The sequence below is a fragment of the Branchiostoma belcheri genome, unplaced genomic scaffold, assembly GCF_001625305.1.
Source record: "Branchiostoma belcheri isolate BF01 breed outbred unplaced genomic scaffold, Haploidv18h27 scaffold16, whole genome shotgun sequence".
NCBI classification, from domain to species: Eukaryota; Metazoa; Chordata; class Leptocardii; order Amphioxiformes; family Branchiostomatidae; genus Branchiostoma; species Branchiostoma belcheri.
Window position 1 is genome coordinate 802,646 of NW_017803046.1, and position 13,913 is coordinate 816,558.

Below are 13,913 nucleotides of genomic sequence, written 5' to 3' on the forward strand. Positions count from 1 at the left end.
TTGGTCGGCTGGTGTTCGGGGGAAGGTTCTGAATGTGTTACAGGGGGCTTCAGCCAACCTTGGTCGGCTGGTGTTTGGGGGTCGGTTCTGAATGTGTGACAGGGGCTTCAGCCAACCTTGGTCGGCTGGTGTTTGGGGGAAGGCACTGAATGTGTGACCTGAACTTCAGGTAATCAAAATGAAATTCAATGTGTTTATAATCACTCAGATGATGCACTACTCCTTGACGAGAATTTTGTGCAGTACTGCACAGAGGAAGCCAAAGTTCTGGAAGTTCACATGAATCCCCACCAACTCCTGAGGGACGCCTTACCAGACAACAACATACTGACCATCAGTGGGATAACACTGGAAGGATGTGACAGTACGTGTTTAATTTTTCTGAGAAACATGAGAAACTTATTTTAGACATCATCATCATCATTCCAGGTTATTGTCAGTCCTATGCAGGAACCCCTCCCTTAACTGACTCTAATTACAAAATGTTAGAAAGTAGTAATTAGAAACTAGACAGTAACACATAAATAAAATGACAAATGAAGATAATGGAAGGTACAGTAACTGTTTTAGCATTTTGTGCACTTCTTGTCTGAGTCTGTCAACTGACAATATCAATAAGCACAATTTTAAATCAAGTATCATACTTGTTTGATACGGTCCATATCTGTTACATGATTTAAATACCTTGGAGTCCACAGAAAATACTTAGGATTTTCTGTATCTGTATCTGTATCTGTATAGCCGGTATAACCGCCTTTCGGCGTAACACACCAGCTTCGCAGGCACGCGGCGCGGCGGCAGCTGGCTATATTACACCGATCGACTTGTTACACCTAACCCTTGAACTTCTAGCTCTAGACATTGTTTAAAGCTATCTATTGACAGTGCCCCTACTGTACTTGGTGACAGTGAGTTCCACTCTGCGATAGTTCTAGGAAAGAATGAATTCTTGAACACCTCAATCCTTGGTTGATAACTCTGGTACTTGAATGCGTGGCTATTTCTTGTTCTCTTCTGGGCTGGTATTAGGTACTTAGTAGTTGGGACATCCACCAGTTTATTAGTCATTTTGTACATCATGCATAGTCTAGACATCTTTCTTCTGTCTTCAAGTGAGGTCCACTGTAGGTTTCTGTTCATTTCCGTGACACTAGCACCTCTTACATAGTTGTTCATACAGAATCTTGCAGCTTGATTCTGTACCCTTTCCAATTTGTCTTTGTCTTTCTTTGTATATGGATCCCATACTGTCGCAGCGTATTCTAGGTTCAGTCTTACAAGTGACGTGTATGCAAGTGATTTTACTCTCGTTGGACATGCCCACAGATTACGTTTAATCACTCCCAATGTCTGCTTCGCCTTAGTTGTGATATTATTTTGGATAAAAACACACACAAAAAAAGCAATATCCCCTTAAGAGGGTCTGGAATCTGAAGCACATGGAACATGTAATGCACAGAATGGCAGGCAGCAGGACAAGCCAGGTTTTAGTCTTAATAATTTTTTATCATCATTCTTTCCTTGTACAGATGTGGTTGATTTTGCTGTGTCTACGTTTGACACGGGTGGTAGGACCAGCACCCTGACTGTTGAGACCCACCAGGAGTACACGGCCATCATCAGTGTACTGGTCACAGCTCCAGACCTTCTCCCTGCTGGTGAAGCTCCCTTCACTGTCGGCATGCTGTTGTCTTGGGATGACCAGCTGAGGTAAGTATTCATAAAAACACCATCGTGGTAGTCATAGTGTAGGGTGTGCAGTCATTAGCAGGACCAAGAGGTCGGGAGTTCGAATCCCAGCTGTTGTCGCTCACCCAACATGCACGCTACTGGAAAGGGTCACAGTCCCTAGGACGGGACGTTAAGCTGTGGTCCAATGTTCATTATGCTTGTAGAAAAGAGCTAGGGCTAGGTGTGTAGAAGTATGATTGGGTACTATCCGTATCTGTATCGGTATAGCTGGTAGAACCGCCCTTCGGCGTAACACACACGGCGTGGCGGCAGTTAGCTATATCACACGAAACGACTTACTACATTAAATCTTTGCATATTTAATTGTGAGTGAAAATTACAAATTGTACTTTGAATTCATTTCCTACCCATACTGTGTGCCTGGGTACAATGCAATTTATGTTCAGCCTGGTGTTTCTTAAATCCTGGTTGCTTGCTTTGAGTGAGAATCAACATAAATTGTGGTTATTGTGCAACATTGTTACAATCTGTTATTATTGTTCTGTTATTTGCCAGCTCTGATGATGTGAGCATCCCCTTCACCCTGACGCCAGGGCAACAGACAAACCTGACCCAGGATTTCACCTCCAGACGCCTGACACATCTGGACTGGATGGCAGACAATCTGTACATTCCACTCAAGTGAGTACTGACTGTATAAACTCTGAACATGTTGTCAACTAAAAACGAAATTCTAAAAGAAACTCTATCATTCAATAAATGTACTTTGCATTCAGTAAATTAAATTGATTCCCCATTCAATGAATGTATTCTGCATTTACTGAATGTGCATTCAATGAATGTGTTCTGAATTTAACCAAATTGAATGTGCATTCAATAAATGTCTACACTACTCGTCTAACACTCCCTAGCAACTTGGAGCATAAATTTTCCTTGTTTTTATATAATGATAATATATTGTAGAAAATTAATGGAAACTCTGGACAGGTTTAGGAAGTTAGCAAATACAGTTAGCAGGCATTTTCAAATGAATGTAGTTTCCAACAAAGGCAAAATTAATGATTTATCTGTTGTCCCTCCAGCATGCAGACATTCCAGTACTGTTGGACCCGACCATACATTATCCTACAAGTCACCAGCAATGAGACTACAGAGGTCAACATGGCCAACAACTACAAGGCCACTGACTTCTACTTTGAGTGTGGAAGTACGTTACAAAGTTTATTTTCTTCAGTGAAAAGATGATTTTTGTACGGATTGAAAGATTACATTTCAGTGGTACTTATTATTGTACATTATGGTAACTTTAAAAGTATGAATTGTGTTTGATGCAACATCATGTCAAAATTTTTGTCCATCATAATTATTATTAAGCAGAAAAATTCTGTCAAATGATGGAAAGACAGACACTGGCCAGAACACTCAGCCCAGTATATTATTTCTTCCATCTCTTACAACTGTTGTTTTGTTTGTTAGGAAGAGACATGGATGAATGTAGGAGAAACCTACACAACTGTGACCTGACCAGGGAAATCTGTATCAACACCAAACACAGGTTTGACTGTGCGTGCAGGTCTGGCTACAGGGAGGACGCCATCGGCCAGTGTGAAGGTAGGAAGATGGAGTTGTCACGGGAAGTTTGTGGTCAAAGAGCTATATAGTACAATGTTGAACTCTAATCCAACATGCATAATAATTATAGTATACATGAATCAAATGTTTAACAATCACTGTCACCTTCATCAGGATAATTAATGACCAATCACTTCCGAATGTACATGTAAACTCGCAAGAGTTACAAACACTTCACATGGGACTTTACAGAAGAGCTTTTAAGAAGAGCTAGTAAGGAACCACAATTATTACAGATTCTGATTACTGGATAGGACCACAAATAAAGAGTCTGTGGCTTACAGTACTGTATATTACTACGTCATGTAGTATGGAGCATCTGATCAATATCATGATCATCATCTTCAATTATATCATCTAAAAATAATTTTGCATCATGTTGTCCAATATATCTAATTTTTTAGTCTTCCATGGTGGAATGTGATGTCTTTATGTTGACAGAAGCAGATAATGATGTTTGATCAAATCAAAATTATTCTTTTAGGCGACTGTATAATCTAATGAAGTCTACAAAACTTCCTTTGCCTAGCATCATTTCAATAAGTCTTCCAGTATAATTGTTCAAGACTAATACTGATCATTTGGATTCAATTTGCTTGGCACTAGTGGAATTCTTTGTTTAGGAACCAGTGCATAGATGTCATTGAGTCAAAGAATTCCCCAGTACCAAGCAAATTGACTCTACATTCCATCCTCTACAGTGATTGTGTGGAATTAACACACTTGATGGTCCAGGTTGTCAATGACTGCAAGTTCATTGAGCACGTCAACAGAACGTACTGCACCTGCACAAAACCCGTAATGTATTGTGCATAGCACTTTGGCAGAACATCTCATATAAGGTCGTATTCATGCAGATAAGGTTAACACTCTGTCTGTTGTTTCCAAATGTTATGTCGGAAAAATATTGTCTGCAAGAGGCAAAATTTAATGCAATGTTCAGACCAAAAATCCAACGAAAACCATGAAAATGGAGGTTTTGCGCAGGTGCAGAACATTCTGCCGACATGCCACATGTACAATGTACGTAGTTGATTGTTTTAAGGTCTGCATTATCATCATCTGACTAATGGGGACCAGTTTTCTTGGCACTCGAGGAATTCTCTGTTTTGTTGCATGTGATGTGCAGCTTCATAGCATCACAGAATTCCCCAGTACCAAGGAAACTGTTCCTAACTTTCTAACCCAACCCAAGTGCATCTCAAATGTTTATCACCAATGGCCTCTACAAGTATTTAACATTCTTGACATTGTATAATTTATTTAGTAAAATGTGATGTACTGCACTTAACATGTTAACAGTATGTTTTATGAATATTACACTTATATGTAATACCACAATATCATAGTAGTTAGTACTTATCTAACGTTTTGGTTCTTCCTACAGACATACAATGTATTTCGTTCCATTTTGTTCCATTTCGTTCGATTTCGCACTTTCTGTACACCTCCATAACACTGTGGGTTAGACTTCTTGGCACTGGTGGAGTTCTCTATGTGTGTAAATTATAGGATCACAGAATTCCCCAGTACCAAGGAGTCTGACCTGAAATAGCATACCATCCACCTGACTTCAATATTCAATTGTGCCAATCTAGCATCCACCCCAATTGTTTATGAGTCATAACTTTATTTATGGGTTCACCACAAAGTGGTGAAACCATATTGCTTTTTCTCATGATTCTCCTCCTTCTCCTCCTGCCATTTCTTTAAATGGATTCAGCTTCTTCATTTTGGGGCCTAAGGACCTGAAATTTGGTATGGAAGTACAGTAGGCAAATACCCCCAGGCGTTTTTTTAATTTTTGTGATACAGGCTTTTAGAATGGTTTTATTTGAGTTTTTTGGCTGTGTTATAGCAAATGTATTACTGAGTTAGTGTGCAGTGTTACCACATTTGGGCATGAGTCATCACAATGGAATGCAGGGCATCAACCAATAGGCATGCAGCTTTCCTCTATTCTCCTTGCTGATTGGCTGTTGGAATTTAACAGGCTTAACTTAATTAATACCTGCACAGAGCCATTCCATACTGACAGTAGGTCTGTATTCAAGTGTTTTGGTAGGTATTTTAAGCTTTCCTGCTCCAGCATTGGAATGCGGGGCATGAACACTTCTTTTTTTCTTGAAAATCAACAGTTTGCATTATGAAATTAAAAATCCTAACCAATAATGTATGGAATAGCTATCCAACTGTTGTAGTCTTAGTTGTATGTTACTTCATACTATAGTTATATCAATGTAAAGCATTGTTTTCCCTTGTGTTTCTCATTCTTTCCCTGCCATGTCGTAAAATGTGGTGAAGCCATTGCTGTATTTGCTCCAAAGCAAATGTCGGCCTTTCTAGTTTGAACTAGGTTTCTTGGCACTTGAGGAATTCTTTGTTTCTAATAGGTTGAGTTTTGATCAATCAAAGAATTCCCAAGTACCGAGGGACCTGGATTCAAACAGTCAAGTGCTCATGAGTGTAACTGCATAATATCATGTATGGAGAAGACCATGCAGATTTTGTGTTTTCAATGAGCTTCAACAACAAAGGCAATCATTGAAAGCATAGCAAACTTGGCGATCTTAGGAACACACGTTTGCTTTCACTGTTAATACTTAGACACACCAGATTCTTCTGAAAGAGAAAAAACTGTCACAGTGATGCTAAATAATTGGGCTTGTTTCATACTGACAGTGTTCAGATTCAGATTCATTGCAATGAACTTGCATGTTCTTTTTGCATGTTAAGTTGAAATCTGTTGCTAGTTGCATTCAAAGTTATTGTTAACATTAGAATCATACTTAGTCTAGTTAATTTTAAAAATCAAAATAACTGTTACAGTTATTTGAAAAGTTACATTGTACAAGATGTCATCTTCATCTTTTCCAGATATGGGTTGATATTAAATGCCTGTCATTGGTCTTGCATTTTGCCAACAGACATTGATGAATGTGCAGCTGTAGACAGTAGAGGAGACCCCACCCATGGATGCTCAGGTCTGGAGAACTTCCAGTGTGTGAATGTCCCAGGATCCTTCAACTGCTCATGTGCACAGGGCTTTATAGAGATTGGTGACGCATGTGTTGGTAAGTGTAATATTCTTTTCTTATTCTTATTAGTACTTAATAGTTTAATCTTATGAATTTTAGTTACAGTAACCATGTTATTAGCTACCAGTGTGTTATTACACTGAGTAGTTTTAATTAGTGATAGGGTTGAACAATATTTCACAAATTATCATATTGTTATGTTTACCGAAGGAAAGTCTGTTTTTGCTACGTTTCCTGTTCTTATCCATACCAAAAAGGTCAATGACCTGAACCAGACTGCCTGTCACCATGGTAACTAGTGTTGGGTTACATCATATTGCAATTTTATATAGCTATAGCAGGAGGGATTTGGACTCCTGTCCTGTCATATGAAATATTTGAGTAAGAATTAACAAAGCAGACCATATGTGAAGGTAAACATTATGCATTTGCTTTGAAAATGTTTTTTCATGTTTCTAATAACAATTGTTAACTACAGACATTGATGAGTGTGAGCTGGATCCCTGTCATGCCATTGCGACCTGCACCAACACTGCTGGGAGTTATAGTTGTCAGTGTCCTGACATGTATGAGGGGAACGGAATCGGTGCGGATGGCTGTAGAGGTAGGAGCTTTTCAATTTCAATTTTTAATTTTACTGTTAGTATAAAATCAACCTGGCAGAAGTACATGGTACATAATTGTACAAAATTTACTTCTGAATTGTCTTGAATTTTTTTACAAACTTTCGATTATAATGCCGTATTGTACACATAACTAAAATTGTACTTTAACATTTTATTACAAAACAAGAATTGTATAGTTACATATTGCTGACACCCTTAACAATGCCATACAAACTGTAAAGAAAGATTTGTTATACAGATTAGATGGCTTGATGAAGAAATGAGTTACTGACTCAGAGTCTCTTTGTGCAAGCTGATTGTATAATGTAATTGCTGACTTATTTCTTACTGTTTCTGTTATTATTTCAAGTTACACCATTATAAAGTGTGAGCAAAGAAGAACTAAAAACGTTTTCTATGTCCATATCTAAAAAAAAAAAGCTGCATCAGATGCAATGTACTGTAACATGTAAATCCAAACGTAAATGCAATGTACGTTTACTTAGTACAGTTTCATGTTGTATGCCTGTCTTACAGATGAGAAGAACTGTGACAATCACCGTTGTCTGAATGGAGGGGTGTGTGAGGAGCTGGATCCAGGGTACCACTGCGTCTGTGCTGGGCCATACTGGGGGGAGTACTGTCAGAATGGTAAGACTATGATTCTAATGATGAATGTTACATATTGCTTGTAGTCTGTGATATTTTTTAATGCTGTCATTTGTCATGCTTCACCAGTACTAGTGACATTATCACGAAGTTAACACTGACAGTATTTTGTGATACATTGTAAGAATGTACGTGCTGCGCCATGTGCAAAACCCTGATTTTTCACGGTTTTGGTTAAATGTTTGGTCAACGTTGCATCAGACTTTTGCCTGTTGCAGATGATATCTTTTCTGACACTAGAAACTGCAGATGGGATTGTAACCTTATATAGTTACGCAAATATGACTTTATATGAGATGTTCTGCTGAAGTGCCATGCACAATACATTAGGGGTTGCATGCTGGTGCAGTACGTTTACGTTCTGCTGACGTGCTTACAATGTATTTTGAAACGATTGCACTTTCATTGCGTAATTTTTAATATTCCTTTTTACTTTCCTGACCAACCGCACCGGTAAAAATTGAGACCTTTTTTTTGGCAGATAAAACCAAATAAACGTCATTTAATTTAATAGATTCAAAAAATGTTTTGTCAGTTGATGGAGGTTGGGGTGCTTGGAGCGACTGGAGCAACTGCTCAGCTGATTGCATGATGGGATACCAGACACGCAGCAGGCTCTGTGACAACCCAACACCGCGACACGGTGGGCGGGACTGCGACAGGCCGGCTCTCGCGGGAGTGGAGTACCAACAGTGTCATGTTGGACCCTGCCCTGAGAGAGGTGGGAAGCTAACTGTTGCTGTTATTTAGAAGACAGTTCATTGCTTGAATTGCTTATTAATAAGTCTAATCCATGGGAAATTGTTGGAACAAGTACACAATATGTCATGTAGTATGTTACCCTATAGTGTTAGTGGATGGTGTTCAGCACCAAGGACAGGTATGTTACCCTATAGTGTTAGTGGATGGTGTTCAGCACCAAGGACAGGTATGTTACCTGTTAGTGTTAGTGGATGGTGTTCAGCACCAAGGACAGGTATGTTCCCCTATAGTGTTAGTGGATGGTGTTCAGCACCAAGGACAGGTATGTTACCCTATAGTGTTAGTGGATGGTGTTCAGCACCAAGGACAGGTATGTTACCCTATAGTGTTTGTGGATGGTGTTCAGCACCAAGGACAGGTATAGACCATTGGATTACAAAACACAATGCAGTTTGGAAGATGGTGCAGTTTGGAAGATATCACTGACTTGAAGACTCAAATTTGAGATTGCAACATGTCATTTTTTATCTTTTCAACAGCCCGTGATCCTTGCAACTTTGAGGACAACATCTGTGGCCATGTGGGTGGGGGAGGACTGTGCAGTGTGAAGACAGGAGATGGAGTGATGTTCCCCGTTAACACCACCTACCCAGTATGTGACTGTAAGCCTGGGTACAGGTGGGAGGGGCAGGAAGGCATGAATGAAGTGGAAGGCTTCATCAGGTGTACAGGTCAGTACGTATTCATGACAAATTGTACATCTCAGATCTAGAAAAGGTCACTGAGGAGAAGTTGAAGGCAATTTTAGGGCAGCAAAGCAAAAAGATTGTGAATGAGGAAATCTGTCTGATTTTAATACAGCCATTTCTTAGCACATTTTTGTCATCATTATTTCATATTTATAGGGTTTGAAACAGTCCCAAAACAAGCAATATGAGGAGCCCACTATGTTTTGGGTACCACCTAATATAAACAACTAGAACCAGCCTATGACACAAAACAATCTAGTAACTTCACATCATTGCATTTTTTCCTAACAAATATCTGACTGTTTGCTTTATGGGATAGAATTGATTCAATTCACTACATATAAAAGAACCAGAAAATTGACATTGAAAATGTCTGAAATTGCACTGAATGCAAACTTAAATGTTTCATTAATTTACTGTTAAGTAGTTATGTTTACTAGTCCTACGTGATAAGCTATTCAAATTTCTCACTTCAAATACGACATATTTCAATAGACTTGTTGCTACAGATAGATTTGATTATATATTTAAATGCAACAGCCCACACAATGCAAAAATAGGTAAATACATAAAAGACTGTTTTGTTATTAGAAAGAATACTGACAGTCACATGTACCCATAGATAACTCCGCCTGATTGTAAAGCCTAAGCAAACTTTTATTTCTTTTCTATATATAAGATTTATTCTATACCTATCTATTTTACTATGCTACTTATTGTTACCTATTTGCCATACAATGTACCCTGTACAATTGTCGTGCAATAAAGTTCTTCTTCTTCTGTTATAATAAGAAAGTTTTAAAATATTAAATGTAATCCACTGTTTTGAGATGCATACAGTCAAAAGCAATTTGATCTTATACGTAGAATACTTCTGAACCATTAATAAATTATTTTCTGTATCATTGACTAAAGTTGTAATACACAAGTAAGCCTTGTTTTATGAAAACATTCCATTCAAAATTGCTTTTACCAAAAAATCTTCTGGGAAAAATTTAGAGAAGTTGAATGAGCCAGAACCTGTTTGTGTTGCAGATGTGGATGAATGTGCCATGGGTACCGATGACTGCCCAGCTGCAGAGACTGACTGTGTTAACACACGTGGTGGTTACACCTGTGTGTGCAAGGAAGGGTTCATACCAGATCCCGATGACCCAACACATTGTATCGGTAAGTCAGATACAGTATAGAATCTAGATCTTGTCTTGTCAATGTCTTCCACAGTAATTTTGATCCAACATGATTTGCCTCCATGTTCATTTTGTGTAGATGTGAATGAGTGTACAGCAACCTCGGAGTGGATACCACCTACAACCACCCCTGCACCAACCACTTTGGCACCTACAACCACCACGGGACCAACCACCAGAGCACCTACAACCACCCAAGGAGCAACCACAGTATCACCATCCACTACTGCTGCTGTCAGCCAGGACCTGGCCACACCTTCTGTTGCCATTACAACAGACAACATGACAACAAATGGTACAAACATTGTACTGCAATATGATTACTGCTGCTGCAGCTGCAGTACTCTATTTACTAGACATTAATTCTCTGGTGATGCTTGAATACACCTTTTAGTTTTATTTAATTATGGGTCCTCCTGTTTTTCGTTCAAAGTTAATAGTGAAATTATGTGTCTTACCCAAGATTTCATTACTAAAAGTAACCATTTTGTACCCTCCTGATTTACAACATTTAGCATATCACACACTTCAGTCCTTCTCGAAATGTCAGGAAAACGGGGTTTAAATCTAATTTGTCCCCAAGATTCCTACATTTCTTGTGTTTTTTTATGTTGTGTAGTATTATATCTAATGTATGTTAATTACTTTATGTTCTATGGTGGCACTTATGTTAGTGTGTCACCATCACAGTTTTGTATTTTCTTTTATTAATAATAAAAAAAATGGTACTGCAGCTACAGTTATGACTGCAAACAGCACGACATCATTCAACTGGACATCCGTTGGCATGACAACCAGTGGCACAACACCCGCTCCATCAACAACAGCTGCCATGACAACGGTTGTTACAACAACAACCAGCCCTCCGACAACCGACATGACAACCAGAGGCACAACACCCGACCCTACAACCACTGCTGTGACCGACTACCCAACAGATGCAATGGGAAGTACAGGGATGTCTGCCACAACAGGTATGTCTTCTCAGGTTTCTATGTAGCATGCATAGTCCAGTGGTTAGCAACCCAGCCTCTGGACTAAGAGGTTGGGAGTTTGAATCCCGGCTGTTGTCACTCTTCCGACATGCACGCTACTGGAAAGGGTCACAGCCTTCAGGACGGGACATTAAATCGTGGTCCACTCTTCATTGTGCTTGTCAAAAAGAGCTAGGGGAATTTTCCCGGTACAATGAACCTGTAAATACTGTACATAGCGCCTGTCTTCTCTGTTACAACCAGTAGAAGATTTAGCTCTTCAAAGTTAAAGCTAAAACTGGTTTTAAATGTCAATGAGAGGATTTCAAGTGGCTATATGTATGAAATTATATAATTCTTATACCCTTGCCAGAATTTTACAATTATAGATCTCACTGACAGTACATTCAGGGCTCAAAATACTGGGTGCATATGCAGCTAAAAGCAAAAGTTGAGGCTATGCAGGTATTTCTGATGTCTACAATGTGCCTGCACCTCAACTGCACTAGGTTTAATGTAGGTGTACATGTACGTGGATTTCTATTTGTTACATTGACTGTTTCCACCTAAGTATGACTTTAAAGAAATAATTGTCAATGGTTTCTGAACAGTATAATGTATTTTCTAAACTCTGAGTGCGGCAGTTGAAACTTGTCTGGTGCAGGTATGTAGAAAAAATATTTCAAGCCCTGACAATTTGTACTTCCACTTCTGATGCAGCCTCATTGCGCATGACAACATCAGTCAACACCTACTCAGTGACCAGCCGTGCTGACATGACCAGCATGCCTGCTGTTCCTGCTGTCCACATGACAGCTGCCATTCCTGCTGTCCACACGACAGCTGCCCCTGGTGACAGCACACTGGATGACTGCACCAGCAGTGCCCAGTGTGTCAACACCCCAGGAAGCTACCAATGTAGGTGTGAGGAGGGATACTGGAGTGTTGGCAAAGGCACACAAGTGGAATGCAAAGGTATGGTCTCAATCTCATTGAAGGCTTACATGTTGTCTGCATAGCATGTTATTTCAAGTCCTTCCCACACTGGGGACTAGTCCACTGGTAGTGGTGTGTGTTTAACTATCATGGTAACCATACTCTTTCCCAAATGCTGAGTGCTAAGCAGAGAAAGCAGTATGTACAAACATGTACCATTTTTGAAGTCTTTAGTATGACTCGGCCGGGGATAGACCTCACGACCTACCGAATGCAAACTTATAGCCATTGCACCGGTTATACAGTCTGACATATTTACTGAATCAGATGTACATGTACATTGAATTTAACGAATGCATGAAGTATCAGAAGACATGTCTTTTCATAAGAATAGTTGAAAATAAAATTAAGAAAATAGTGTGACAATGAATAATTATATAGAATTCATAAACTAATCTGACTTTAAATCATCATATTGCCTCGCACAATTTTCATGTTTACTTTGTTGTGTTTCAGTGTCGACTCTCTTGCCATATGGACCAGATGCTGGTGATGTCCAGCTCAACAAAACAAGTCCTAGACCACAGGCAACCTCTCCACTCATCCCAGTGCCAGGGGGCGTCCCACTGTATGATGGAAGGAATCATCTTTATGCTTATGTGTGTATTTTGCATTGTATTTTTTTATTGACGCTGTATAGCTATAGAAATACCACAACTGTTGTTCTGTCATGAAAGCTCAAAAAAATTGTTTTCACCTACACTTGTACAGAGCTTTGACCAGTCACTCTGGTCTCCTTCAATGGACTGACCCAGTGTGACTAAGTCTTGTCACGTGGCTTTGCTGAAGTGTGATGTCAACACTGGGTCAAGATCGATTACTGGATTACCTTTAACCCAGTGTTGACATCAGACTTCAGAGAAGCCATGTGACAAGTCTGGGTCAGTCTATTGACAACCAAACTGACTAGAGTGAAAGCTCTAGCTATAGGTGAGAACAATTCTTTGTGTTGGAACAAAAGTTTTAACTTGAAACACCATTTGTAGTTCTTTTTACAGGAAACAGTCATCATCTACACAGTTGCATGTTAGCAGTAAACTAATGAAACACCCAGGAGACCAACAAGAAATGGCCTTAGACAAGTGGTCTTTTAATGCAAGACAGAGAATGAGAAAACCACAACAAGTAATGCTATGTCTATGAGGGAAAATTAGGACCATATAAAAGCGGTCGTTCATAATATGGCCAGATGGCCGGTTGTGGTCGCTTGGGCAAGTTTGACATGTACTTAAATGTAATAACCAGGTACATTAACATTTTATCTTTCTCTTCTTGCACAGGTGAGTGAGAACGGCTTCATCGGGGTGACTGATAGTGGCATCAGGCCAGCCATGCCCTTCGCCCCCACCCTGCTGCTGTGGGAATATTAGCTGTTTACTGGTCAGACGTACGCTTCCATAACATTCCTGCCACGACGGAAAACCCTCCTAAGGTGAATTATGAATCCAGGTTATCAAATTCTTTGCGCCTCATATGTACAAGGTACAAAGATACAAAATGTAGGCGTGGCCTAAATCTGATTAGACTGCTCCCAAACATCAGCCTACCTGGTGTCAGCGGATGTTCAAGAGAAAGTTCTGAATGTGTGACAGGGGCTTCAGCCAACCTTGGTCGGCTGGTGTTCGGGGGAAGGTTCTGAATGTGTGACAGGGGCTTCAGCCAACCT

General features: G+C 39.7%; 1 protein-coding gene across 1 annotated transcript in view; it reads left to right on the plus strand.

Moving 5' to 3' along the window:
• LOC109465872 overlaps positions 1 to 13,913 on the plus strand; it is a 121,128-nt gene that overhangs the window by 76,075 nt on the left and 31,140 nt on the right. Inside the window, exons 87-101 of the mRNA XM_019763361.1 lie at positions 209 to 364; positions 1,530 to 1,710; positions 2,248 to 2,373; positions 2,775 to 2,899; positions 3,169 to 3,303; positions 6,252 to 6,398; positions 6,841 to 6,966; positions 7,505 to 7,618; positions 8,172 to 8,357; positions 8,878 to 9,069; positions 10,123 to 10,257; positions 10,357 to 10,572; positions 11,012 to 11,251; positions 11,972 to 12,226; positions 12,704 to 12,846. Coding sequence (XP_019618920.1) covers positions 209 to 364; positions 1,530 to 1,710; positions 2,248 to 2,373; positions 2,775 to 2,899; positions 3,169 to 3,303; positions 6,252 to 6,398; positions 6,841 to 6,966; positions 7,505 to 7,618; positions 8,172 to 8,357; positions 8,878 to 9,069; positions 10,123 to 10,257; positions 10,357 to 10,572; positions 11,012 to 11,251; positions 11,972 to 12,226; positions 12,704 to 12,846 — 2,477 coding nt within the window. The remainder of the gene's footprint in view (positions 1 to 208; positions 365 to 1,529; positions 1,711 to 2,247; positions 2,374 to 2,774; positions 2,900 to 3,168; positions 3,304 to 6,251; positions 6,399 to 6,840; positions 6,967 to 7,504; positions 7,619 to 8,171; positions 8,358 to 8,877; positions 9,070 to 10,122; positions 10,258 to 10,356; positions 10,573 to 11,011; positions 11,252 to 11,971; positions 12,227 to 12,703; positions 12,847 to 13,913) is intronic.